The sequence below is a fragment of the Carex rostrata genome, chromosome 12 (genome assembly GCF_964058835.1).
Source record: "Carex rostrata chromosome 12, lpCarRost1.2, whole genome shotgun sequence".
NCBI classification, from domain to species: domain Eukaryota; kingdom Viridiplantae; phylum Streptophyta; class Magnoliopsida; order Poales; family Cyperaceae; genus Carex; species Carex rostrata.
The window spans coordinates 12,180,623-12,207,154 of record NC_135929.1 but is presented as its reverse complement, the minus strand read 5'-3'; the positions used below and the strand labels follow the sequence as shown (position 1 = coordinate 12,207,154).

Sequence of the window (26,532 nt, the reverse complement as noted above, 5' to 3'; positions counted from 1 at the left end):
CAGATCCGTTTTATCAAATACGATACACAGAATAAATAGAGATTGAGTGAATGGATAAACGGGTGTCATTGACAACCACAAAACTTTTCCAAACAACGTAAAACAAATATATAATTATTGTGCACGGCCTCCAAAACTTTCAGGAAGTTTCCGGGAAGCTTCTCCGTATAAGACCAAGAATTTACAAAACCCAGCCTGAAATTTCTAGGAAACTTCTTCGTATAACCCCCAAAACTTCCAGGAAACTTCGGGGAAGCTTCTCCATATAAGACATACAATAATTTATCTCACGGGCCCCACAGCCTGTTTAAGCCCAAACAAAACCCAGCTTAGCTGTCTGGCTTCATTATAAACTCATAATATTTCCCTATAGCCCTCATATTTTCTTTTTCTTGTTTCCTATAGCCCCTTGCAAAAGTTAATATCAATCAGTTCTAATTTTATTTTGTTCAAAAAATGTCATAACTCAGTAAATATGAGAGTTATTGTGCATATGCTTTTCAGATAACCTACCAAAGCGAACAGTTTACATAAAAGATGTCAAACTACTTCGACCATCTTTTGTGTTTGTACCTCTAAAATTTTTTCTCATGGATTAAATAACTTTGGTTTTGATATATTGCTATGCCTCACTCTTTTATTTATTTATTTATTTAACAAGGATGAAATATTGCCATGCATTTTGTCCCTTGTGTTAAATTGAAGTATATGGTATTGTTTATTTTTTTTTTTCATGGCATGAAAGTAACCGTATATTTGATTGCTGATCTGCTTCAATTGAATGATTCCTTCCATCTTTGTTATCATTAAAAAAATTGTTACCTTAATTTCTAATAAAATAAAAATTATTACGTTCTGGAAATTAGTAGCAACCTGAGCTTATATTATATATAATTTCATAAAAATAAAATTAATAGCTTTGGAAATGTTAGGAAATTAATAATTTTAAGAATAAGTTCTACATATTTTGAGCTTCAAACAAAGGTAATTTATTAATCTTTAATAATCTATAAAACATGATTATTTTTATTATTGTACTCATAGCTCATAAATATAAGTGTTTGAAAAATCAGCCGATCATAAATATGTATGTGGTTCACTAATAAGCATATATTTCATAGAAGAGATTTGTTTATAATGTAGGGGCTCTGATGAAAACTAGCTTCTCTGAATCTCTGTTTTCTTATGCAGAAAAGTTAGGCTCAATAATAAATATTAGAGCTGGTCAACGTTCTATCTCTCTCCAACCTCTATCTTCCAGTTCAGCGTCTCTTCCTCCTGATCACCAGCAACAGCTCTCATTCAGAAAATAAAGATGGCTATGATACTCGATGCTTTCCTATCAAAGTTCAGCGAACTTCTTCTGCAAATGGTGCAGGCTGAGGTGGGCATGCTTCTAGGCATCCCAGGCCAGATCGAGAAGCTCAGCGAGACCGTTCGTGACATCCAATGCGTTCTTGCTGATGCTAAGAGGAAGCAAAGCAAGAGTAGTTTCATCGAGCGTTGGCTCATGGAGCTCAAGGATGTCATGTATGATGCTGATGACATCATTGACCTATGTCAGATCAAGGCAAAGGACCGCCTTGCTGGCTCCAGTTCCCATTCTTCATCAAATGCTCGTTGTGGCTGCCCTTTGCTATCCTGCTTTCAGAACCCAGTCTTTGCTCATAAGATTGGTTCCAAAATCAAAGATATCAATTCGAGGCTCGATGGGATTGCTAAGAGAAAGACAGATTTGGGTTTGATTGAATTCCAAATCTCTTCTGGACCTTCCGACCTAGTTCCCCGAGTGGATTCGATCATCACCCGGAAGACTGATTCCTTGGTTGTGCTCGATGATATTGTGGGTGAAAAGATTGAAGAAGACACTAAGATGCTAGTGAACTGGTTGACTGAAGAAGAGAAGAGTGCGAGAGAAAACATTTTGGTTCTAGCAATTGTGGGAATGGGTGGAATTGGAAAGACAACTCTAGCAAGTAAGATCTTCAATGATAGAAGGATTGAAGAAGAATTCCAGTTAAAAATTTGGGTTTGTGTCTCAAAGAAGGTGAAAGGAGTAGAATTATTGAAATCAGTGATTCGGGCGACAGGAGGTGACCACGGTGCCGCACAAGAAAGAGCGGAGTTGGCGCCTATGCTCCAGAGGCTCGTCCAGGGAAAAAAGTTTCTTCTTGTTCTCGATGATGTTTGGGAAGAGAGTCAAGCAGTGTGGAACAGTCTCTTGCGAGCTCCCATGAGAAGCGGAGCTCACGGGAGTAGGTTACTTGTCACTACACGAGATGAAAGAGTTGCGGACGGAATGAGTGCTACAAAATTACATCGGGTACATAAGTTATCTGATGAAGATGGGTGGTCCCTATTAATAAAACAGGTAATTTTTATTAATTGTTTAGCCTAAATTAGCCTTAATTCCTACTTATAACAAACTATTTGACAGTCGTATAACAAATACAAGCTTATTTAAACAACAATTAATAGATGTAGTGCCTATGATTATTTGCCTTTATAATGGAATTTCAAATTAATGTCTCGTTAATTTGCAATTTTTAACAATTAATATATTCTTCAAAATATTTCGTATCTTTGCTTTTTAAACGTTTATTTAAATTTTTTGTCTACTACTTTTGGTGAGCAATAATTCCAGTCTTCAATATTAACTACTGCTTTTAAATACAAATAGCTCTTTAAAACAATCGTGTACAAATTTTGTTCAATAATTTTTAACAATTAATATATTCTTTAAAATATTTCGTATCTTTGCTTTTTAAACGTTTATTTCAATTTTTTGTCTACTACTTTTGGTGAGCAATAATTCCAGTCTTCGATATAAACTACTGCTTTCAAATACAAATAGCTCTTTAAAACAATAGTGTACAAATTTTGTTCAATGATTTGTTGTGAATGTTACTTCCAAAGTTGTACTCTAGCTCCGTACTGATTAATAATGATTACATGTTCTATTCCTTGAGAATTTTCTATTTATACAATTTATTATTAAATAATAAAGAGAAACAGAAATAGTGTTCCAGTTTAATGATAGAATAGATTGATTTGAAAAAAAAAATGATCCAAACTTCGAAACCGATTTGTTTCCGGGTCCAAAGTGATTTTTTTTTTTTTTTTTTCTGAAAGAGTGGCTGATACATTTTTTATTAATCTTTTTTAAACTAGAAAGATTGCTGGAATATTTTTTTTGAAATAATAGCTGAAATTTTTTAAAACCGAAAGAGTAGCTTGAATTTTTTCTAAAACAGAAAATACTTTATTTCCGTAGAAAAAAATCCGCTCCGCAGTTTGGAACCAATTTTTTTTTTCTTATCCATCTATGCTATCGAAAAAGCTCAGCACGCTTTCGTTTTTTTCTTAATTATTTAATAATAATATTTTCTAGAGGAGGGTTCAAATGCACCCAAATTTTTGTGCACCCAAATGCACTCTATCTTTCAAATCATTTTTCTCTGTTTTCGAAGTCCGAATAGTTAATCCGAACCGTTAGATGCAATATATATAGATTAAGATGTGCTTGGAGACCAAATTTTACATTTTTTTGGAATTTTTTTACTATTTATTAAGCCACTTTGAAAATCGCTGATTTTACATTTTCTGGACCATTGAATCAGCGATTTTCAAAGTGGCTTAATAAATAGTAAAAAAATTCCAAAAAATGTAAAATTTGGTCTCCAAGCACATCTTAATATATAGATCGCATCTAACGGTTCAGATTGACTATTCAGACTTTGAAAATGAAGAAAAATGATAGGATGCATTTGGGTGCACAAAAATTTGGGTGCATTTGAACCGTCCTCTATTTTCTATAAATAAAAAAATTCTTGTAGTGCCATGCATTATATATATACAATGAATTTTTCATTTCAAGAAATTACTTTTAAATTATAAAGGGAAACTAAAAGAATACCAGAGCTTTTCCAAAGTATTATTAGATTTCTTTCTAATAGCCACATACAATCAATCTGAGTTGCACTTCATTCAGACTTAGGACTGATTTCAATTTTTTTCTTGGTCTGTGGCTGTGTGTGCTTTCAATACTGGTGAATTTCACGTGCCTTCAATACTGGTGCTTTCAATACTGGTGAATTTTTTTCTTGGTCATTGACATCTCCATTTTCTTTTATTTTTTAATTACAGACAACGATATTAATATTTGGATAAATTTGTAATTTATAAAATAGTTCAGTGTTTATAAAATAGAAGGATAAATGGAGGTATTATATTTGCATAAATATGTTTTTTTTTTTTTTTTAATTTAGTTTTGTGATTTCTTTTCTTAAAGTTCATATAATTAATTATTCGTTTCGTATCCATATTCGTAGATTATCCGCTTCGTATCCATATCCATTTAAGGCAGATTTGATTTTGAGTTTTAACATCCGTTTACTATCCGTGTTCGTATTCGTATCCGCTCATTGACAAATGGAAACATATTTGGTATTAGCTCATTGACATCTGTTTACTATCCGTGTTCGTATTCGTGTTCGTATTCGTATTCGTATCCGCTCATTGACATCCGTTTACTATCCGTGTTCGTATTCGTATCCGTTTATTATCCGTTTACTATCGTTTCTGTCATAAATATTAGATTGTGTATTTTTATTTTTTTTGGAAGTGCAAAATACTTATTTAAGTTTCACCGAAAAATAATTGAACTAAATATATCTCAATTAATTGAACTAATTGTATCTCCGGTTTTGAAGAAAATTAAATGAGTACTACGTTTTGTATCTTATTAGAGTTCTCTCTTTTCCATGTATGGGCAATTAAAAAGTCAATTTCATATTTTATTCTTTTTAAATAAGTACCTTATATAGTTATACAGTGATGTACAAGATTACACCTTAATTATATGGTCATCATCGAAGCATCCAAGCTCCTAACTTTTAATTCATTTATTGACAGGTATTTCAAAATGAGAAGGAGAGTGAGATTCAAGAATTTAAGGATATTGGGTTGCAACTAGTTGAAAAATGTGATGGTTTGCCTCTTGCTATCAAAAGTATAGGTGGTGTGCTTTGTACAAAGCCAAAAACCAAAGTCAAATGGCAAGTTGTTCTAAATAGCAATATGTGGTCAATTGTTGGGATGTCAGGTATCCACAATGCATTCCATTTGAGCTATGAGGATCTTTCATCACCTTTGAAGCAATGCTTCATCGTTTGTTCCCTCTTTCCGGAAGATTTTGGGTTTCGTAAAACAAAATTAATCTATCAATGGCTAGCAGAAGGATTTTTGCCAGATACGGTAGATTTCTGGGAGTTGGGAAAAGAGTACTACAATGAGTTATTGGTACGAAATCTTTTGGAAGATACTAACAAATTCTATTATCAAGGACAATGCAAAATGCATGATCTTTTGTGGTCCTTTGCCCGTCAATTAGGAAAAGATGAGAACTGTGTATTGAGGGAGGGAGATGTTTTATCCAGGCCTGATGGTCCACTGAAAATACGACGGTTATCTATAGAAGGAAATAAGGTGAATACCGAATTATTCAAAAAGAAAAATGGGTTGAGAACATTATTGCTTTGCAATAAGCCTGAAATTTCTTTAGATTATCTGTGTAAAGCCTTTTCCAACCTCCGCCTCTTAGACCTTAGTTGCTCCAATTTCTCAAGCCTACCAGATTCTTTGTGTGACCTCATGCATCTAAGATATTTGGATGTCCGTAGTTCAAATATAAAAAATCTTCCTTATTCCATTGGAAAGCTCAAATATCTAGCATATTTGAACCTTTCTGGTTGCAAAAGTTTGTCAGATGTCCCTCGTAGTATCACCAATCTACAAGAATTGAAATTCCTCGATACTAGGGAATCAGGAGTCAGGGGAATCCCAGTAGGCCTAAATAAACTAGACAACCTCATTCAACTATTGGGATTAAGGCCAGACAAAAATAGTTTGGAAGGATTTAGTAGCCTGGACAGCATAGAAACTCTATCACAGCTAATTAGTATCTCATTACACAGTTTAGAGAAAGTATCGGACAAGAACATAGCAAACATGGCAAACCTTCTAAACAAAGGTCGTTTACAAGAACTATGGTTAATTTACAACACATTGAGCTCGGAAGAACAACTTTCCCAGACTAATGAAAAGAAGATGACAACTGAGGATGTTTTAAATGAGCTCTGTCCTCCACCTTCTCTAGAAGCTGTTGTAATTGCAGGTTACTTTGGCAGCCACCTTCCTAATTGGCTAAATTTGAGGGCAAACCTTCCAAACTTGAGATATATTCGTATCGAAAATTGTGCATGCTTTGAGGAGCTTGCGTTCTTAGGCCAACTCCCGAATTTGGATATTCTTCGAATAATAGGTGCACATTCAGTCGTGAGTGTGGGAGAAGAGTTATTGTGGGGACGCATCCAAAATAGAGATATAACAGCTACGAGGTGTCATGCTAATAAGCCCGCATTTCCCAAATTGAGGAAACTAAACTTTACAAGGATGCCCAATTGGAAAGAGTGGCAATGGAATAAGGGACAAGTAGCCATGCCAAAGCTGAAAGAATTATTTATTAGAGATTGTCCCCTATTGAGATCTCTCCCGAATGGTCTTTTGCATCATGCTACTTCCTTGGAGTACCTAGAGATTAAAGGTGCTAATAAGTTGATTACAATAGAAAACCTCCTATCAATCAAAGATATTCGTGTTGATAGAAACCCAAACTTGGAGAGGATTTCAAATTTGCCCAGTATCTCATATATTCTAATCGAAGAATGCCCAAATCTAAAAGCTGTGGAGAACCTTAAAGCTTTACAGACGATGATATTAATTGATTTTAACATGGAAATCCTACCAAATTATTTGAGGACAACAATGCCACAGAAGCTAAGAATCAGGTGTAGTGAAGAGTTGCTTGTGAAGATTGTAAGTCAAGGAGAAAGTGCATCTGAGTGTAACAAATTCAAGCATATTCCCAAGGTGACTATCTACTCACCTGGTGAATCTTTTAGTGCTACTTACCAAAAGACACCATTCAGTTTCACCACCAATGTACGCACAAGCTAAGAGATTATGTGAGATGATGTGACATGCAACAAGGGTAGAAGCTTGATCTTGCCATTACTATTTTTGTTCAGGTATATTAATTCCTCCACTTTATCATACTAACTTCATATTAATTATCATATATTTTTTTTCTAATATCAGATCCTTTGCTTGATAAATTCACCGAATTCTTTATTCTCACATAAAGTATAGAATTTAAAATTTGTATTGGTCCGGTATATTAGTTTGTACCAATTTACAATGTGGCAATGTACCGCTAGTTTCATATTAACCATACATTTTAATTTCTTAGCGGTATTACGATGCATTTTCATTTCTTAGCGCTATTACCATAATTACCCACTACACTTGTACAAATACAACGTACTTGAATTTTATAGACTTTACACTCTTCACATGTTTTCTTTCATAATGCAGCAAATACATGGATTTTAGTTTAGAATTTAACATGAAACTAGTCAATTTAGGCATTGAGCGATACTCACTATTCAGCATGTAACAATGTTATTAGCACCATATATTTATTTTCAAGTTTTCTAATGAGATGTGTCAGTTAAATTAGGATTTATCTTGAGTAATGCAGGTATCAAATTTCATTAAACAAATAGATATACAGGACGAAGAAAGAACATTAAAGATAAATTTTGGATTTGATACATACATATGACAGTTTAATTACTAAAAATATATTTTTTTCTATTCTTTTTGTGCTTTGTAGATTTAGAAACAAAAGGCATCCATGTTGAGATATGGAAAAGAGCAATGTTTGAAGGTAAAATAAATCATTTGGAAGGAGAATTTTGTAAAAGGTTGTTTTTATTTTATTTTTATATAATTTGGTTATGCTTGCTTTTTTTGGGTCATTTGTGAAGGGCGATGTTTCAATGGACATCGGATCAAATTCTATTCAATGCCTGATTGGAGTCATTTGTTTCGTGTTAAGATTCATATGAACTTGATTTATATATACGAATCTTGGAGTAGATCAAACCGGTTAAATTTGATCCGATGTTCATTGAACACCCCCGATTCCTTTTGAATTTGGATTGGTCTGGTATTTTATTTGGTACAAGTACAATGTGGCAATTATATATATTCTCAATTCCATAAGTTCCATAACTGAATTTAGTTTGTTAGCACTATTTTTGTGCTTATAACTGAATTTTCCATTTTTGACAAATGTAGAGGGTACATATTCAAATTTTTGTAGCTAGTTTTCTTTCTAAAACGCACCACCTATGCAAATGAATTAGTACCACACCAGGACGGTCCTGAAGTGAACTCACTTTTTAAGTATATTATTATATTATTCTTCTGTGTTTTCTGACCCCTGTTTTCTTTCTAAAATAGCACCATATCACAATTATATATCTAATTCATAACATTCATACAATTAATATCTCTACAAGTAATACAAATTTTGTACTCGTGCATTCTGGTTTTTTAATTAATCAACCCATAAATGTTAAATAAATTAAAAACTATGCATTATTTTTTGAACAATTGATATATATATATATTTTTTTTTCAATTTGAATCCATGCAAAGCAAATATAACATGGATTTTTTTTTTCCACATCTTTCATTTCATAATGCAGCAAATTCAAGGATTTTAGATTCGAATTCAACCAGTAACTAATAAATATAGGCATTAAGTGGTACACAATATGAGACAATGCTATCGGCACCATTTTTCTTTTCATTTTTTAAATTGAGGTATGTCATTTAAATTGGGATTATCTAGAGCTATGTAATGCAGGTGTCAAGTTTCATCCAAAAAATAGAAATATAGGACGAAGAAAGAACAGAAAAATTTAATTTTTGAAACAATCCTTAATTAGTTTGTGGATTTTAAGCAGTATATATATGAAAGTTTTTGTATTATAAAACTCATTGATATTTTCTTTTTGAGCTTTGCAGATTTAGAAACGAAAGGCTTCAATGTTGAGATCTGGAAAAGAGAAGTGTTGAGGGTACAATAAACCATTGAGGAGGAGTACTTTTTGTAATAGGATGTTAATTTTGTATTTAATTTTTTATTTGCTTTGCTTATGCTTGTTGTTTTGTGGTATTTGTGGCATTTTGATGGGTATCCAATCAAATTCAAGTCAATGTCCGGTCAAAGTCATTTAATTGACATCAAGATTCGTATGAACTTGATCTACACGAATCTTATAACAGATCAAACAAATCAAATTTGGTCTGATTCTCATTGGACTATGTAATCCATGAAGATTTCATGAAGGTAACAGATCTCTTTTATATATTTCTCTTTTCAAGTGTAATATTATGTTAATTTTTTTTGATGTCTTCATTTATTAATCTTTTTGGATCAATATCTTCATTTTTAAAGTCCCAATGATCTCCATATGAAAATGTACTTGTAGATCAAATTTTAAAATTTTTAGAATTTTTTTAATATCTGTTTAGATAGGTAGAAAATCACTACCTATCTAAAATTATAGTAAAAGAATTCTACAAAATGTGAAATGTAGTCTGCAAGTATATTTTCATATAAAAATTATGTTGAATGGTTCAGACTATTTGGACTTTGAAAATTGAAATATTGATCCGTAATAATATGGACCAATCTACGCTATGCATATTACCATAGCCTCACTCTAATCATAAAGGATAATAGATCATTAACCTGACCTCTAATGTATATACAGGCTGTCAGGAAACTGAATGAAGCAAAGAAGTTGGAATCAAGTGCACACTACAGTGCTGATTTTGGAAAGGATTAATTTTTATTTCCAAATGTTGTGAGTAATGCTTATGGGAAACCTTTTTGTTCATTGTGTTCGTGCTTAATGAATTAGGTACACCTTAATGTACTGTTAGAAACTGATATCAATGTACCGGCTTGGTCTCTCTGTTTTTTTTTTTTTTTTTTTAAATTATGTGCTTGTTATCTTCAATTTTTATTTCTCTATTAAAATCAGAATTATGTAGTTTCTTTCTAATTTATTTTATATTAGAAAAGCAAAAAAAAGTACATATTTCATGTTTGAGATTGCATAACAGCAAATGAAAATTTCCTGTTTTATTTTTTGTAGCATTATCAAAATATCTGCATTTACGTAAATGGCATGAAAGTAACCATATATTTGAGATGGCAGTATTTGATTGAGATGGCATGAAAATTTCCTGTTATATGTGTTTCTAATTTATTTTTATTTCATGTTTGAGATGGCATGAAAGTAACCATATATTTGATTGCTGATCTGCTTCAACTGAATGATTCCTTCCATCTTTCTTATCATTAAAAAAATCGTTACCTTAATTTCTAATAAAATAAAAAATTATTATGTTCTGGAAATTAGTAGCAACCTGAGCTCATATTATATATAATTTCATAAAAATAAAATTAATAGCTTTGGAAATGTATGATAACGTCGCTCTACAGAAAGACCCGGCCAAAAAATCTCTGTTTGTAACAAGTAGTACAATTGGCTGGTCGCTCAAGCAATGGATTTTCATGTCATCAAAGCAAAAGCAATGGAATAAAGGATGAAACACATAGCACAAAGCAAAAGCATTGCCCTTTCCTTGTCTTGCCATTGTGCTTCGAATTTTCTTATATCATCAATAAGGAAACAAAGAATGAAACATATGGGTGTCTACATTGCACAAAGCAAAAGCATTGCATCCATTTTGCTCCAATCTCACAACCAGTTACGACCAATTGGCCAAGCTTCAAATTTACAAAAGAGAAAAGGTAATCAAAAGGAAAAGGTACAATTAATAGAAAGAAAGGAATAAGTATTCTTTGATCCTAACAAAAATATAACGAAAGAATTCAATTGTGTTCTAGAACCACATTCTTCAACTATCTCCATTCCAATCTCTCTTCCTCCTGACCACTGTACCGGCAGCTCTCATTCACAAAAAAAAGATGGCTATGATACTCGATGCTTTCCTATCAAAGTTCAGCGAACTTCTTCTGCAAATGGTGCAGGCTAAGGTGGGCATGCTTCTGGGCATCCCTGGCCAGATCGAGAAGCTCAGCGAGACCGTTCGTGACATCCAATGCGTCCTTGCCGATGCTGAGAGGAAGCAAAACAAGAGCAGTTCCATCGAGCGGTGGCTCATGGAGCTCAAGGATGTCATGTATGATGCCGATGACATCATTGACCTATGTCAGATCAAGGCAAAGGACCGCCTTCCTGGTTCCAGTTCCCATTCCTCATCAAATGCTCGTTGTGGCTGCCCTTTGCTGTCCTGCTTTCGGAACCCATTCTTTGCTCATAAGATTGGTTCCAAAATCAAAGATATCAATTCGAGGCTCGATGGGATTGCTAAGAGAAAGACTGATTTGGGTTTGATTGAATTCCAAGACCCAGTTCCCCGAGTGGATTCGATGATCAACCGCAAGACTGATCCCTTGATTGTGCTAGATGATATTGTGGGTGAAAAGATTGAAGAAGACACTAAGATGCTAGTGAACTGGTTGACTGAAGAAGAGAAGAGTGCGAGAGAAAACATTTTGGTTCTAGCAATTGTGGGAATGGGTGGAATTGGAAAGACAACTCTAGCAAGTAAGATTTTCAATGATAGAAGGATTGAAGAAGAATTCCAGTTAAAAATTTGGGTTTGTGTCTCAAAGAAGGTGAAAGGAGGAAAATTATTGAAATCAGTGATTAAGCAGGCAGAAGGTGACCACGGTGCCGCACAAGAAAGAGCGGATCTGGCGCTTATACTCAAGAGGCTCGTCCAGGACAAAAAGTTTCTTCTTGTTCTCGATGATGTTTGGGAAGAGAGTCAAGCAGTGTGGAACAGTCTGTTGCGAGCTCCCATGAAAAGCGGAGCTCACGGGAGTAGGTTACTTGTCACTACACGAAATGAAAGAGTTGCGGACGGAATGAAGGCAACAAAATTACATCGGGTACATAAGTTATCTGATGAAGATGGGTGGTCCCTATTAATAAAACAGGTAATTTTTACTAATTGTTTAGCCTTAATTAGCCTTAATTCCTACTTATGAAAGAGTGGCTGATACATTTTTTATTAATCTTTTTTAAACTTGAAAGATTGCTGGAATATTTTTTTTTTTAAATAGTAGCTGAAATTTTTTAAAACCGAAAGAGTAGCTTGAATTTTTTCTAAAACAGAAAATACTTTATTTCCGTAGAAAAAAATCCGGTCCACAGTTTGGATCCAATATATTTTTTTTCTTATCCATCTATGCTATCAAAAAAGCCCAGCATGCTTTCGTTTTTTTCTTAATTATTTAATAATAATATTTTCTATAAATAAAAAATTCTTGTAGTGCCATGCATTATATATATACAATGAATTTTTCATTTCAAGAAATTACTTTTAAATTATAAAGGGAAACTAAAAGAATACCAGAGCTTTTCCAAAGTATTATTAGATTTCTTTCTAATAGCCACATACAATCAATCTCAGTTGCACTTCATTCATACTTAGGACTGATTTCAATTTTTTTCTTGGTCTGTGGCTGTGTGTGCTTTCAATACGGGTGAATTTCACGTGCCTTCATTGATATGGTCATTGACATCTCCATTTTCTTTTATTTTTTAATTACAGACAACGATATTAATATTTGGATAAATTTGTAATTTATAAAATAAAAGGAGAAACGGAGGTATTATATTTACATAAATATGTTTTTTTTTTAATTAGTTTTGTGATTTCTTTTCTTAAAGTTCATATGATCAATTATTTGTTTCGTATCCGTATTCGAATCCGTATTTGTAGATTATCCGGTCTGTATCCGTATCTGTTTATAGCAGATTTGGTTTTGAATTTTGACATCCGTTTACTATCCGTATTCGTATCTGCTCATTAACAAATGGATACAGATTTGTTATTAGCATTATCCGCTCCGTTTTCACCCCTAATATACATATATTCGAAAAATCTATAGTTTTTGAAGATTTGAAATTAAGTTATCATAAACTTGTCAGTAACCCTCAATTTCACATTGAACAAAAGATGTTCTATAGCTGGTTGCGTTGCACATGAAAGAAATCGTTTCTGTCATAAATATTAGATTGTGTATTTTTATTTTTTTTGGAAGTGCAAAATACTTATTTAAGTTTCACCGAAAAATAATTGAACTAAATATATCTCAATTAATTGAACTTTTTGTATGTCCATTTTCAGCGAAAAATAATTGAAGCATCTTAATTATATGGTCATCATCGAAGCATCCAAGCTCCTAACTTTTAATTCATTTATTGACAGGTATTTCAAAATGAGAAGGAGAGTGAGATTCAAGAATTTAAGGATATTGGGTTGCAACTAGTTGAAAAATGTGATGGTTTGCCTCTTGCTATCAAAAGTATAGGTGGTGTGCTTTGTACAAAGCCAAAAACCAAAGTCCAATGGCAAGCTGTTCTAAATAGCAATATGTGGTCAATTGTTGGAATGTCAGGTATCCACAATGCATTCCATTTGAGCTATGAGGATCTTTCACCACCTTTGAAGCAATGCTTCATCTTTTGTTCCCTCTTTCCGGAAGATTTTCAGTTTTTTAAAACAGATTTAATCTATCTATGGCTAGCAGAAGGATTTTTGCCAGATACGGTAGATTTCTGGGAGTTGGGAAAAGAGTACTCCAATGAGTTATTGGTACGAAATCTTTTGGAAGATACTAACAAATTTTATGATCAAGAACAATGCAAAATGCATGATATTTTGTGGTCCTTTGCCCGCCAATTAGGAAAAGATGAGAACTGTATTGTGAGGGAAGGAGATGTTTTATCCAGGCCTGATGGTCCACTGAAAATACGACGGTTATCTATAGAAGGAAATAAGGTGAATACTGAATTATTCAAAAAGAAAAATGGGTTGAGAACATTATTGCTTCGCGATAAGCCTGAAATTTCTCTAGATTATCTGTGTAAAGCCTTTTCAAACCTCCGCCTCTTAGACCTTAGTTTCTCCAATTTCTCAAGCCTACCAGATTCTTTGTGTGACCTCATGCATCTAAGATACTTGGATGTCACTGGTTCAAATATAAGAAATCTTCCTTATTCCATTGGAAAGCTCAAATATCTAGCATATTTGAAACTTCTTGGTTGCGAAAGTTTGTCAGATGTCCCTCGTAGTATCACCAATCTACAAGAATTGAAATTCCTTGATACTAGGGAATCAGGAGTCAGGGGAATCCCAGTAGGCCTAAATAAACTAAACAACCTCATTCAACTATTCGGATTCAGGCCAGATGAAAATAGTTTGGAAGGATTTAGTAGCCTAGACAGCATAGAAGCTCTATCACAGCTAATTACTCTCTCGTTATGCAGTTTAGAGAAAGTATCGGACAAGAACATAGCAAACATGGCAAACCTTCTAAACAAAGGTCGTTTACAAAAACTATGGTTATTTTACAACACATTGAGCCCGGAAGAACAACTTTCCCAGACTAATGAAAAGAAGATGACAACTGAGGATGTTTTAAATGAGCTTTGTCCTCCACCTTCTCTAGAAATTGTTGAAATTGTAGGTTACTTTGGCAGCCACCTTCCTAATTGGCTAAATTTGAGGGCCAACCTTCCATACTTGAGATATATTAGTGTCGAAAATTGTGCATGCTTTGAGGAGCTTGCGTTCTTAGGCCAACTCCCGAATTTGGATTTTCTTCGAATAATAGGTGCACATTCAGTCGTGAGTGTGGGAGAAGAGTTATTGTGGGGAGGCATCCAAAATAGAGATATAACAGCTACGAGTTGTCATGCCAATAAGTCCGCATTTCCCAAATTGAGGAAACTAAACTTTACAGGGATGCCCAATTGGAAAGAGTGGCAGTGGAATAAGGGACAAGTAGCCATGCCAAAGCTGAAAATATTATTTATTAGAGATTGTCCCCTATTGAGATCTCTCCCGGATGGTCTTTTGCATCATGCTACTTCCTTGGAGTACCTAGAGATTAAAGGTGCTAACAAGTTGATTACAATAGAAAACCTCCTATCAATCAAAGAAATTCGTGTTTTTAGAAACCCAAACTTGGAGAGGATTTCAAATTTGCCCAGTATCTCATATATTCTAATCGAAGAATGCCCAAATCTAAAAGCTGTGGAGAACCTTAAAGCTTTACAGATGATGAATTTAATTGATTTTAACATGGAAATCCTACCAAATTATTTGAGGACAACAATGCCACAGAAGCTAAGAATCACGTGTAGTGAGGAGTTGCTGGTGAAGATTGTACGTCAAGGAGAAAGTGGATCTGAGTGGAACAAATTCAAGCATATTCCCAAGGTGACTATCTACTCACCTCGTGAATCTTTCAGTGCTACTTACCAAAAGACACCATTTAGTTTCACCACCAATGTACGCACAAGCTAAGAGATTATGTGAGATGATGTGACAACAAGGGTAGAAGCTTGATCTTGCCATTACTATTTTTGTTCAGGTATATTAATTCCTCCACTTTATCATACTAACTTCATATTAATTATCATATATTTTTTTTCTAATATCAGATCCTTTGCTTGATAAATTCACCGAATTCTTTATTCTCACATAAAGTATAGAATTTAAAATTCGTATTGGTCCGGTATATTAGTTTGCACCAATTTACAATGTGGCAATGTACCGCCAGTTTCATATTAACCATACATTTTAATTTCTTAGCGGTATTACGATGCATTTTCATTTCTTAGCGCTATTACCATAATTACCCACTACACTTTGTACAAATACAATGTAGTTGAATTTTATAGACTTTACGCTCTTCACATGTTTTCTTTCATAATGCAGCAAATACATGGATTTGAGTTTTGAATTTAACATGTAACTAGTCAATTTAGACATTGAGCGGTACTCACTACTCAGCATGTAACAATGTTATTAGCACCATTTATTTATTTTCAAGTTTTCTAATGAGATGTGTCAATTAAATTAGGATTTATCTTGAGTAATGCAGGTATCAAGTTTCATTAAACAAATAGATATACAGGACGAAGAAAGAACATTAAAGATAAATTTTGGATTTGATACATACATACATACATACATACATACATACATACATACATACATACATACATATATATATATATATATATATATATATATATATAGAGAGAGAGAGAGAGAGAGAGAGATGGGCTACGGTGAGTTGCGAAATAAAACACGTTTCTACTTCAAGCCGTATTTTTATTTTGAAAGTCCAAACGACCAATCCGAACCTTTAGATGTTTAATCCATATTGAAATGTGCTTGGAGACCAAACTTTACATTTTTTGGAATTTTTTTACTATTTATTAAGCATTTTTGAAAATTGCTGTTTTGCTGTGAACAGTAAAAACAGTAAAATTTTCTGGACCATCAGATCGGTGACTTTCAAAATTGCTTAATAAATAGTAAACAAATTCCAAAAAATGTAAAATTTGGTCTCCAAGCACATTTCAATATGGAGAACAAGATGAATGGTTCGGATCGACATTTTGAACTTTAAAATCACAAAATATGAGCATTAAGTAAAATAGTATCTTTACTTCGCAACTCACCGTAGCCCATCTCTCTATATATATAACAGTTTAAGTACTAAAAATATAATTTTTATATTCTTTTTGTGCTTTGTAGATTTAGAAACAAAAGGCGTCCATGTTGAGATCTAGAAAAGAGCAATGTTTGAAGATAAAATAAATCATTCGGAAGGAGATTTTTGTAAAAGGTTGTTTTTATTTTATTTTTATATAATTTGGTTATGCTTGCTTTTTTGGGGTCATTTGTGAAGGGCGATGTTTCAATGGACATCGGATCAAATTCTATTCAATGCCTGGTTGGAGTCATTTGTTCCGTGTTTAGATTCAGATAAACTTGATTTATACGAATCTTGAAGTAGATCAGATAGATTAAATTTGATCCGATGTTCATTGAACACCCCCGATTCCTTTTTAATTTGGACTGGTCTGGTATTTTAGTTGGTACAAGTACAATTTGGCAATTATATTCTCAATTCCATAATTTCCATAACTGAATTTAGCTTCATTTTTGTCCTTATAACAGAATTTTCCATTTTTGACAAATGTAGTGGGTACATATTCAAATTTTTGTACCTAGTTTTCTAAGTACAAAAACAAAACGCACCACCTATGCAAATGAATTAGTACCATACCAGGACGGTCCTGAAGTGAACTCACTTTTTAAGTATATTATTATATTATTCTTCTGTGTTTTCTGACCCCTGTTTTCTTTCTAAAATAGCACCATATCACAATTATCTAATTCATAACATTCATACAATTAATATCTCTACAAGTAATACAAATTTTGTACTCGTGTATTCTGGTTTTTTAATTAATCAACCCATAAATGTTAAATAAATTAAAAACTATGGATTATTTTTTGAATAATTGATATATAATATACAATTGATTGTTCCTAGCCTCCCATACAACCAAGTATTTTTTCGATTTTTAAAGTCCAAATGATCGATCCAAACCATTAGATGTGATCTCCATATTAAAATGTGCTAGGAGACCAAATTTTACATTTTTTGGAATTTTTTTACTATTTATTAAGCCACTTTGAAAATCGCTGATCCAACGGTAGCTTCTGATTTTACTGTTTGGTTAAGCTACCGTTGGATCAGCGATTTTCAAAGTGGCTTAATAAATAGTAAAAAATTTCCAAAAAATGTAAAATTTGGTCTCCTAGCACATTTTAATATGGAGATCACATCTAACGGTTTGGATCGATCATTTGGACTTTAAAAATCAGAAAACGATTTGGTTGCACGGGAGGCTAGGAACAATCGATTGTTTATTAGCCTACCTCTATATATATATATATTTCAATTTGAATCCATGCAAAGCAAATATAACATGGATTATTTTGTATTAGAGGGTGTTTAGATAGTGCTTGAATTTTATATATTTTATGTTTTCCACATCTTTCCTTTCATAATGCAGCAAATTCAAGGATTTTAGATTAGAATTCAACCACTAACAAATAAATATAGGCATTAAGTGGTACACAATATGAGACAATGTTATTGGCACCATTTTTCTTTTCATTTTTTACATTGAGGTATGTCATTCAAATTGGGATTATCTAGAGCTATGTAATGCAGGTGTCAAGTTTCATCCAAAAAATAAAAATATAGGACGAAGAAAGAACATAAAAGTTTAATTTTTGAAACAATCCTTAATTAGTTTGTGGATTTTAAGCAGTATATATATATATATGAAAGTTTCTGTATTATAAAACTCATTGATATTTTCTTTTGGACCTTTGCAGATTTAGAAACAAAAGGCTTCAATGTTGAGATCTGGAAAAGAGAAGTGTTGAGGGTACAATAAACCATTGAGGAGGAGTACTTTTTGTAATATATAGGATGTTAATTTTGTATTTGCTTTGCTTTGCTTATGCTTGTTGTTTTGTGACATTTTGATGGGTATCCAATCAAATTCAGGTCAATGTCCGATCAAAGTCATTTAATTCACATCAAGATTCATATGAACTTGATCTACACAAATCTTATAGCAGATCAAACAAATCAAATTTGGTCTAATGCTCATTGGACACCCCTGATTTCTTGTCATGGGCTGTATATATATATTTTTCATTATTCTTTTGTGTTTGTTTGTGATGAAAGTTTAGTATGGTAAAAATAGTTTTAAGTTTTCTGAACATGATCTGGATTACTTAATTATCAGGACGAGCAATATATATTATGATTGATTTCTTCCTTCTTCTTTTTTTGTTTTTTTCAGTGGCACCGTTGTTATTTGTTCTTTTTATTAAAATTAATCCGTTATTATGGAGCCTCCTTTGCATATCGTTGATGGTGCAATTTAAGGAGATTTATTTTCTAACATTGTTTAACGAATTTTGCTTTCCAAATAAAACTATAAAAGAAATAACATTTTTTAAATTAAAATTATTTTTAAAGAAAATTACTTTTTAAATTAAAATGATTTCAAAATATTCACATAATAGTTACAAGCAAAATATATGTAGTATATTTTACATATATATTTCATGGTCATATTTATGATTTTTTTAGAGTTTTCTTAAGCTTTGGATCCTAGACATATGAAAAAAATTGTAATGAATAGGAATTAATTTTTCCTTAATATTATTTAGTCTTACAAATTATGTCTAGGTATGAACATTTTAGCTAAAATTGCACAACTTTGCAGAAAGCACGAATCAATGTTTATGTGGGTAATGACATTAATTAGGTTGCATACCACTCTCATAGGTGATAGTAGAGGTTTGCTAATACCCATTCGGGTATTATCCGTTTTACCCGACCCGTACCCGTTACCCGAGGTACCCGTACCCGTGCCCGGGTATAGGCGGGTAAACAGATACACGGGTACGGGTTTGAGACGGACCGGACTCAATGATTCGGGAAAAAAACCCGCCCAACCCGTACCCGAAACCCGTCTACCCGCACCTGTTTTACCCGTACCCGCACCCGTTTACCCGACCAACTTTACCCGTTTACCCGTGTACCTTTACCCGTTTACCCGTTTTTTTTAAATTCAAAATTCAAAATTATTTTGCCGCCGAAAAAATATTATTAAAAACAGAAAAAAAAAACTAAAAAACAGAAAAAATAGTATTAAAAAACGAAAAAAACTAAAAAAAAAAAAATACCCGTACCCTACCCGCCCTACCCGACTACCCGTACCCGAGGTACCTGTACCCGTTACCCGAGACGGGCACGGGTTTGAAACGGGTAGGGTACACTTTTTTAAAAACCTACCTGACCTACCTGTACCCGTTCTACCCGACTACCCGTCCTACCCATACCCGCCCTACCCGACTACCCGTCCCGGGTATACCCGAGGTACCCGTACCCTACCCGAGAGCAAACCCCTAGGTCCCGTTCGGCAACACATGGTGGATTAAATAATAATCCGTGCTAAGGAGGGGTTGTTCGGTAAGCTAAAGGAAGAGGCGAAGGATTAAGATGGCTAAAGGAAGCTAAAGGAAGGGGGGGAGGTGCCTTAAGGAACGGGCAGGGGATTAAGATCCGGGCAAAAGGAGGCTAAATGAGGTTGTCTTAATCCGCGCTAAGGAACCAGTGTTCGGCAAGATTAAGTGGCTAAGGAAGCTAAAGGATGCTCATTTAGCCTTAAGGAGGCTTAAGGAGGCCCTAGCCGAACGGGGCCACTAGGTGATAGGCCTCCATTCCTTCATTCTAAAGTTCCCACATAAAGTTGAGGCGTTAGTTTTACCACAGAAGAAACCGTGGTATAACTTACCTCATCTGGCAAATTAAAGCACCTTTTTTGGCATTTCTTCAAGAAGCTTCTGTGCTGCCTCAACACGGTTGTTTATACTTTATACATAAGGCTTTGATCAAGATGTTATACGGGTAAACATACACTTGGTTCGATCCCATCTCTCTTTAAGCAATCCATCAAAAAGGTGATTGATTATATACCCTAGCCTAACAGTATGGTTACACGTACCTGAGCTCATTTGCACAGTAACTTTCTGCAAATTAGAATTGCATGTGCATCCCATGATAGGCATTTTAACAAACACCTTAACTGCAAATCCCAGCCGTCAACACATTTTACAGTTATTTAGGGTTTTTGAGCGGAGATCCCAGAGCAAGAGTAAGCACTGAGTAAGAGCCAGAGGTGGTGATACTTTATTTACTTATTTGTGCAACTGCAACCAACTGATTTTGGGTCCCACAGTCTGTTTAAACTCGTAATATTTCCCTATAGCCCTCATATTTTTCTTTTTCTTTTTCTTTTTTCCTATAGCCCCTTGCAAAGGTAAAAAAGGAAAAAACAATTCCATTTTTGCCGGAAAAACAGATGTAAATGCCAAAACATTTCTACAAAATATTGCAAACAATTTTGATGGAGAAGTCCAATTATTTAAATTTAAAAACACACACACACACACAAACAATTCTTTAGCCAGAACTCACCAAATACCTTTTAAAGAGTTATTGAATAAGAAGAACAGAGCACAGAGCAATGCCAGTCAAGCCATCATCCTTTTTGAAATTCAAAAAAGAAGTTCAAATTTCCCTGTCTACATTTTACTCTTCACTTGGCATCTCATTTAAACAAACACCTTCACTTCAGTATACAATTATAATTATCTAAACTTTATCCCTATGGGCCTTTCCTAAAAAAAAAAAAAAAAAAAAAAAATAAAAGAGATAATTATCTCACCTTTCAAGACACTTCAGTAAAAAAAAATTAAAAATAAAAAAATATAAGAAATTAGAAACATAGTGTTGGCAGGACCTCAGTAAATTAATCATGCTTCAACCTGTTGTTCTCTAGAGCTCAGATATAAATGTAAATGGCTTTCACTAGTAAAGATACATACATTGACACCACACAGAGAAAGAGAGAGAGAGAGAGAGAATTTGCACTCAGTCAGATACCTGGGAGGATACAGATTCAAGTTTAGGGGAAATTTCATATATACCCCTAAAAAACAAGTCATATACAATGGTGTAAAGTTATTGACAGAGCAGTGTTTGCTTCATACAACGCACCAATCATATACAATGCCAAACTCTTGGAAAGGATATCAAGTCCCAGTCTGCAAACCTTTTGCATGTGACAAACCATATTTACATTTCTATCAAGCTCCAACAAAAGACAGTTTGTCAGATCTCCATTCTTATACTTGCCTCATCATCGGGCCTTTGCAACAGTAAATTTAATGTAACTTAAAAAAAAAAAAAAAAACAAATACGAAGAAAATCTTCTTTAGGAGAAAATTTTAACAACATTTTATCAAATTGAATTATAAGGGTAATTAACTAAAAAATTTAAGACAAAAAAAACCATTGACAAATTAATTTACTGAGCATATGAAATATAAAAAACAGAAAACCATTGAACCAAAACAACAATGCAAAAATGGAAACATAGAGAGGTGACAACAAAAGAAAAATTATAGTTTAGTGGTAGTGACAATATAGAGAAATCACGAGAATGCTTTCTAATATTCATGCATTAAAATGTATCACGGGCATCGAAAAGGTCATTGTAGCAAACCGTAATTTAAGAAAATCCAGTGCTGATACTATAGACAAATACAAAAGTTAGCTAAAAAGGAATAAATAAGTCCCTGACAGCTGAAAAATAAAAAATGAAACAATATTAAGCAAAAGGAAAGGGATTCAACAAAACCAAGAAGCCTATACTAAAAGTGTTGAGAAGATCCTCAGCAAACTTCACAATTTTATTTCAACATGTTGTTCTATGGGGCCCATATAAAATTGTACACGGTTCACTTTGCAGCTGTGGCAGCAAACTGTTATCATTTCTGTGACAGCTGAAGTGGATTCCAACGCTGACATTTCAGTATATGATTGTGGAAGCGTCAGAAGTAGAGAAATGACATATTTTCCCTCGGAAACCGACCAATTAGAAGATTGACAAATTTTAGTGTGTGTGTGGGGGGGGGGGGGGAGGGGGGGGGGGGGGGGATACGTAATTTTGAAGTTTTTGAGGAATATACGAGAAAATCCCCCAGATTTATATATGGAGTGAGGCTATATATAGTACTTTGCAAAGTACGAAACGGTCTATGCTATGGATTAATATCTATGCTAAAAAAAGTCCAAGTAATTGATCCGAACTGTTCAACATAATCTCCATATAAAACTGTACTTGGAGACAAAATTGTACATTTTTTTATCATTCTTTTTACTTTTTTTTAGAGAAATAGAAAATCACATGATATAAAAATTTTGAATTATTAGAAAGTAGTGATTTATATCCATCACGACTTCATAATTCAACCGATGGCAAAGGAGGGGGTCCATCAACGTCATCAGTTTGTTATACATAACAGATGGTAAAATATTCAACATAATTACAGCGCTACCAATCATGACGTACACTATCTGTGCGGAAGCACATTCGATGGTAAAGAAGCGAAGAAAAAGATGTTTTTTGTAGTAGTGACGTTTCGGATCCTGCATGGATATATATATATATAGATGAGTGGGGTTATGGTGCAGGATCCCGCCGCATGAATCACGTTCCGGATCCCCCATTTTATCTTTTTACGTACCAAACACGATTCTTGTATGAGGTAGAAAGAAGTGTTCAAATCGGGCAGAACTTTGTATGTTCCTATATATGTTCCTAGCGCAGGTGTAGTTTTCACAAGCTTGTACCTAGTATTACGCCTTTATTTGGTCCCAGCGTATATATGTCGCCTTCAATACAATAGAGACACGTTTCCATTGCTTTTTTAATTTTATTTTCAGGGTGCACTTTTGATATTATGATTGAAAATGAAGTATGATTATAATTATATATTAATAAAAGGATGTGATTTCCAGATACGCAGCATTTTGATGAGGTTAACACTACTAAAAAAAAAATATTTTATATCGGTTGAAATCACGTTCCGCCATCGGGTTCCGATCCGATGCATATTACTCCGATAGGAAATGTCTATACACTGACATCGGCTCAAAACAGATGGTGTTAATCAATATACCATCGGCAGAGGTCGTTCGGCCATCAGGTGGGACGTACCCAATGCCATCGCTTTTGTTTGGCAACCGATAGTAAGTGTGATTGACGGTGGATCCCTGCGCGTTCTATGGCATCGCTTGCATTTTTTTCTGCCGATGATAAATATCACATACAATATCGTTTTTGCTTTTATTTGCATTTTTTTTAATTTAAACCATTGGTGATTCTTATATATATTATAAGAAAATATATATATATATATATATATATATATATATATATATATATATATATATAGTTAGTTGAATCTGTATAACTATGAACCATTGAAAACCAATTTCGTAAAAAAAAAAATTATTGCATCTTATATGAATTTACAATGGGTCTAATACTAAATGATAGTCTTAATAATTCATGACGTATTTTGTAATTAAAAAACACAAGCAATCTAGAATCTGTAAATCCAAAATAAAATAGCAAAGTAATTTAAATATTATAGTTTTGAAGTGCAGACATCTTTAGGTGAAAGCGTTTATTGATCTTCAATGGTTTCCTCAGATCTGATGATGGAGACCTTAGGTGTTTTCTTTACTTCTCACTTTCAAAAAACAGTCCACAATACAATATTAATTATTTACATTATCTTAACAAATCAAGCATGCATGCATTAATTAATAATTGACTTAAATAAGCAATAATAAGTAACAGAAAATTAGAGGAAGAAAAAAGAAATATATATATATATATATATATATATATATATATATATATATATATATATATATATATATATATATATATATATATATAGAGTAGAACTAGGGTGCTCTTAAGCTCACCAAAGTGTTTGGTGAGCTTGACTCCAAAATCCATCAAATCGATTTTAAATGATGAATCCGAACCGTTGAAACCCGCCTACCTTACGTGTGATGCGTCTACATGTGAAATTTTTAAACATTTGAATTAGTTTAGTATAAAGTCAATCGGTCAAAATTAGAAGGTTAATAAATTAATTTTAGTGCATTCATTTTTTGAACATTTTTTGACCGCTTGACTTTATACTAAATTAATTCGAATGTTTAAAAATTTCACATGTAGACGCATCACACGTAAGGTAGGCGGGTTTCAACGGTTCGGATTCGTCATTTGAAATTGATTTGGTGGGTTTTAGAGTCAAGCTCACCAAACACTTTGGTGAGCTTAAGAGCACCCTAGTTCTACTCATATATATATATATATATATATACATGACTAACCTTAGCAAGATAGAGAGAAGAAATACAAATTAACTTCAAAGATCTTAGATTCGGCCTCCTTGTGCGCAGAAATCAAACCAACATTTAATACAGAGAGAGAGTATTAATTGATCAAAACGGCGCTGGAAGGAGAAGACCTTTTATATAACCAAAATCATAAAATAACATTTCTATACGGTTTTTTATTAAACATTCGTGTAGCTCTCTCAAGGCTTTCTACACAGTTATTTAAATATAAAACCGTGTACAATTCCTATCTTTCTACACGCCTCTTTATTAAACGTCCGTGTAGCTCTCTCAAGCTTTCTACACTATTATTTAAACAAACATCCATGTACAATTCATACCTTTCTACACGGTTCTTTAATAAATATCCATGTAGCTTTCTCAAGGCTTTCAAAAAATTATAATTTCTACACGGTTTTTATAAAAAATTACCAAATCCGTGTACAATGTGCAGTGTACAATGACCATTTCTGTAGTAGTGTGTCATGACATGACATAACAAACACGTCGTGATTTGATCACGTGATGTGACGTGACATAACCAAAATAGTAGCGGACGGTCACGTCGTGATCAGACGTGATGTGACCACACGTGACGTAAACTAGTCACGTCAATTTTTTTTATATTTTAATTTAAATTGTAGAAAATTCAGAAAAAATATATAAACAAATATGAAAAATTATAAAATAAGTAAATAATGTTGCAATTTTTTTAAGGTAAGGTTGTTGGGCATCATCTGATATTATTTTAAAAATTCAAGTTACAAACATTCATTAGACTAAGCTAGAAAAATAAAAAACCAGTACTACATGAGTGCCAGTATAACTGAACCTACACTAAGAGAAAAACCTAAATACTTTATGCATAATAATAAAAGCTAAAAGTTAACTATAAAATGATAGATATTATATGTTTCATATTGTGACATGACTACGTGATGTAATGTGACATGACTAGTTAATTTTTGCTTGAATGCGATCATGTCACACAAATGGTCACGTCACGTGAATCACGTAATGTGATATGTTATGTAATATAATGTGACGTTCCGTACCTTAATCACGACATAACAAATTTCCTTCTCCAAAGATAAGTGTGCTAGCGTAAAAAAAACACAATCATTTAAATCACAGTCACGGAGAGTGCTCCAGTCTCATCTTTCTATCAAGTACAGAAGGACAATTTTTTTTTTTTTTTGAGGAACAATAAGGGTCTAGCCCTCATTTCATTAACCTTTGTTGGTCACAGGTTTTGAGTTGCTGATTAGGAACTCTGAAAATAAAGATACAGATATCTGAAACATAAGTTTTTTGTAAAGTAAAAGTGCATGAAGTAAATACTGAAAGTAAATTCGATTATTGAAAGCAGTAAAAATTTTCTTCTTTTGACTTCTCAATTCTGTCTTGTTCTTCCTGTGTTGACTTTTGCCAGTACCTCCCATTGCTCCTTCATCTGTTCCACCAGTTCATTAATCATTTTGTTTCTGTCTCTGAATATTCTGCACCATCGCTCTCGCCAAATTATGAACTGTGCAATGAGCAGCAATTCCTTTTCTTTTCTTTCGAAATTGTAATTATACAGAGAACAGCAACATAGCGAAATTGTAATTATAAATATAGACAATTATGTACATGGTTAGATTTGAGCTTGTAAATAACTTTTTTAAATCAATCGAAATGTCAGCTTCTGCTGGCCTTCAAAAAAAAAAAAAAGCCAAAGAAACAAAAAGAGAAAAGAGAAGCCAAAAGAGTTCAAATGCAATGTAAGCAAAAAGAGAAAAGCCAAAGAAACAAATATATATATATATATCGTTACAAATAGAAGCAATTAATACACAAGTACAGAA

General features: G+C 33.3%; 2 protein-coding genes across 5 annotated transcripts; both read left to right on the top strand.

Moving 5' to 3' along the window:
- The first annotated feature begins 1,229 nt into the window (after positions 1 to 1,229).
- LOC144562915 (putative disease resistance protein RGA3) lies at positions 1,230 to 9,938 on the top strand. 3 transcript variants are annotated; one of them, XM_078312277.1, is made up of 5 exons: positions 1,230 to 2,371; positions 4,915 to 7,088; positions 7,736 to 7,789; positions 8,938 to 9,262; positions 9,690 to 9,938. In XM_078312277.1, the coding sequence occupies exons 1-2, from the start codon at positions 1,316 to 1,318 to the stop codon at positions 7,015 to 7,017; spliced, it is 3,159 nt and encodes a 1,052-aa protein (XP_078168403.1). In that variant the 5' UTR covers positions 1,230 to 1,315; the 3' UTR covers positions 7,018 to 7,088; positions 7,736 to 7,789; positions 8,938 to 9,262; positions 9,690 to 9,938. The 3 variants fall into 3 exon arrangements, with proteins under 3 accessions (XP_078168403.1, XP_078168404.1, XP_078168406.1); XM_078312278.1 differs by having other exon boundaries at positions 7,736 to 7,826; XM_078312280.1 differs by lacking the exon at positions 7,736 to 7,789.
- Positions 9,939 to 10,822: 884 nt separating this feature from the next.
- LOC144562914 (putative disease resistance protein RGA3) lies at positions 10,823 to 18,330 on the top strand. 2 transcript variants are annotated; one of them, XM_078312275.1, is made up of 4 exons: positions 10,823 to 11,953; positions 13,231 to 15,400; positions 16,576 to 16,666; positions 18,235 to 18,330. In XM_078312275.1, exons 1-2 carry the CDS (start codon positions 10,916 to 10,918, stop codon positions 15,331 to 15,333), a joined length of 3,141 nt encoding a protein of 1,046 aa, XP_078168401.1. In that variant the 5' UTR covers positions 10,823 to 10,915; the 3' UTR covers positions 15,334 to 15,400; positions 16,576 to 16,666; positions 18,235 to 18,330. The 2 variants fall into 2 exon arrangements, with proteins under 2 accessions (XP_078168401.1, XP_078168402.1); XM_078312276.1 differs by lacking the exon at positions 16,576 to 16,666 and having other exon boundaries at positions 18,235 to 18,299.
- Positions 18,331 to 26,532: the final 8,202 nt, after the last annotated feature.

Excerpts from the sequence above, each read along its gene's own strand:
- LOC144562915 (XM_078312280.1), top strand. The coding sequence starts at position 1,316 with ATGGCTATGATACTCGATGCTTTCCTATCAAAGTTCAGCGAACTTCTT. Across the intron at positions 2,372-4,914 it reads GGTCCCTATTAATAAAACAG|GTATTTCAAAATGAGAAGGA; the intron begins GTAATTTTTATT and ends ATTTATTGACAG.
- LOC144562914 (XM_078312275.1), top strand. The coding sequence starts at position 10,916 with ATGGCTATGATACTCGATGCTTTCCTATCAAAGTTCAGCGAACTTCTT. Across the intron at positions 11,954-13,230 it reads GGTCCCTATTAATAAAACAG|GTATTTCAAAATGAGAAGGA; the intron begins GTAATTTTTACT and ends ATTTATTGACAG.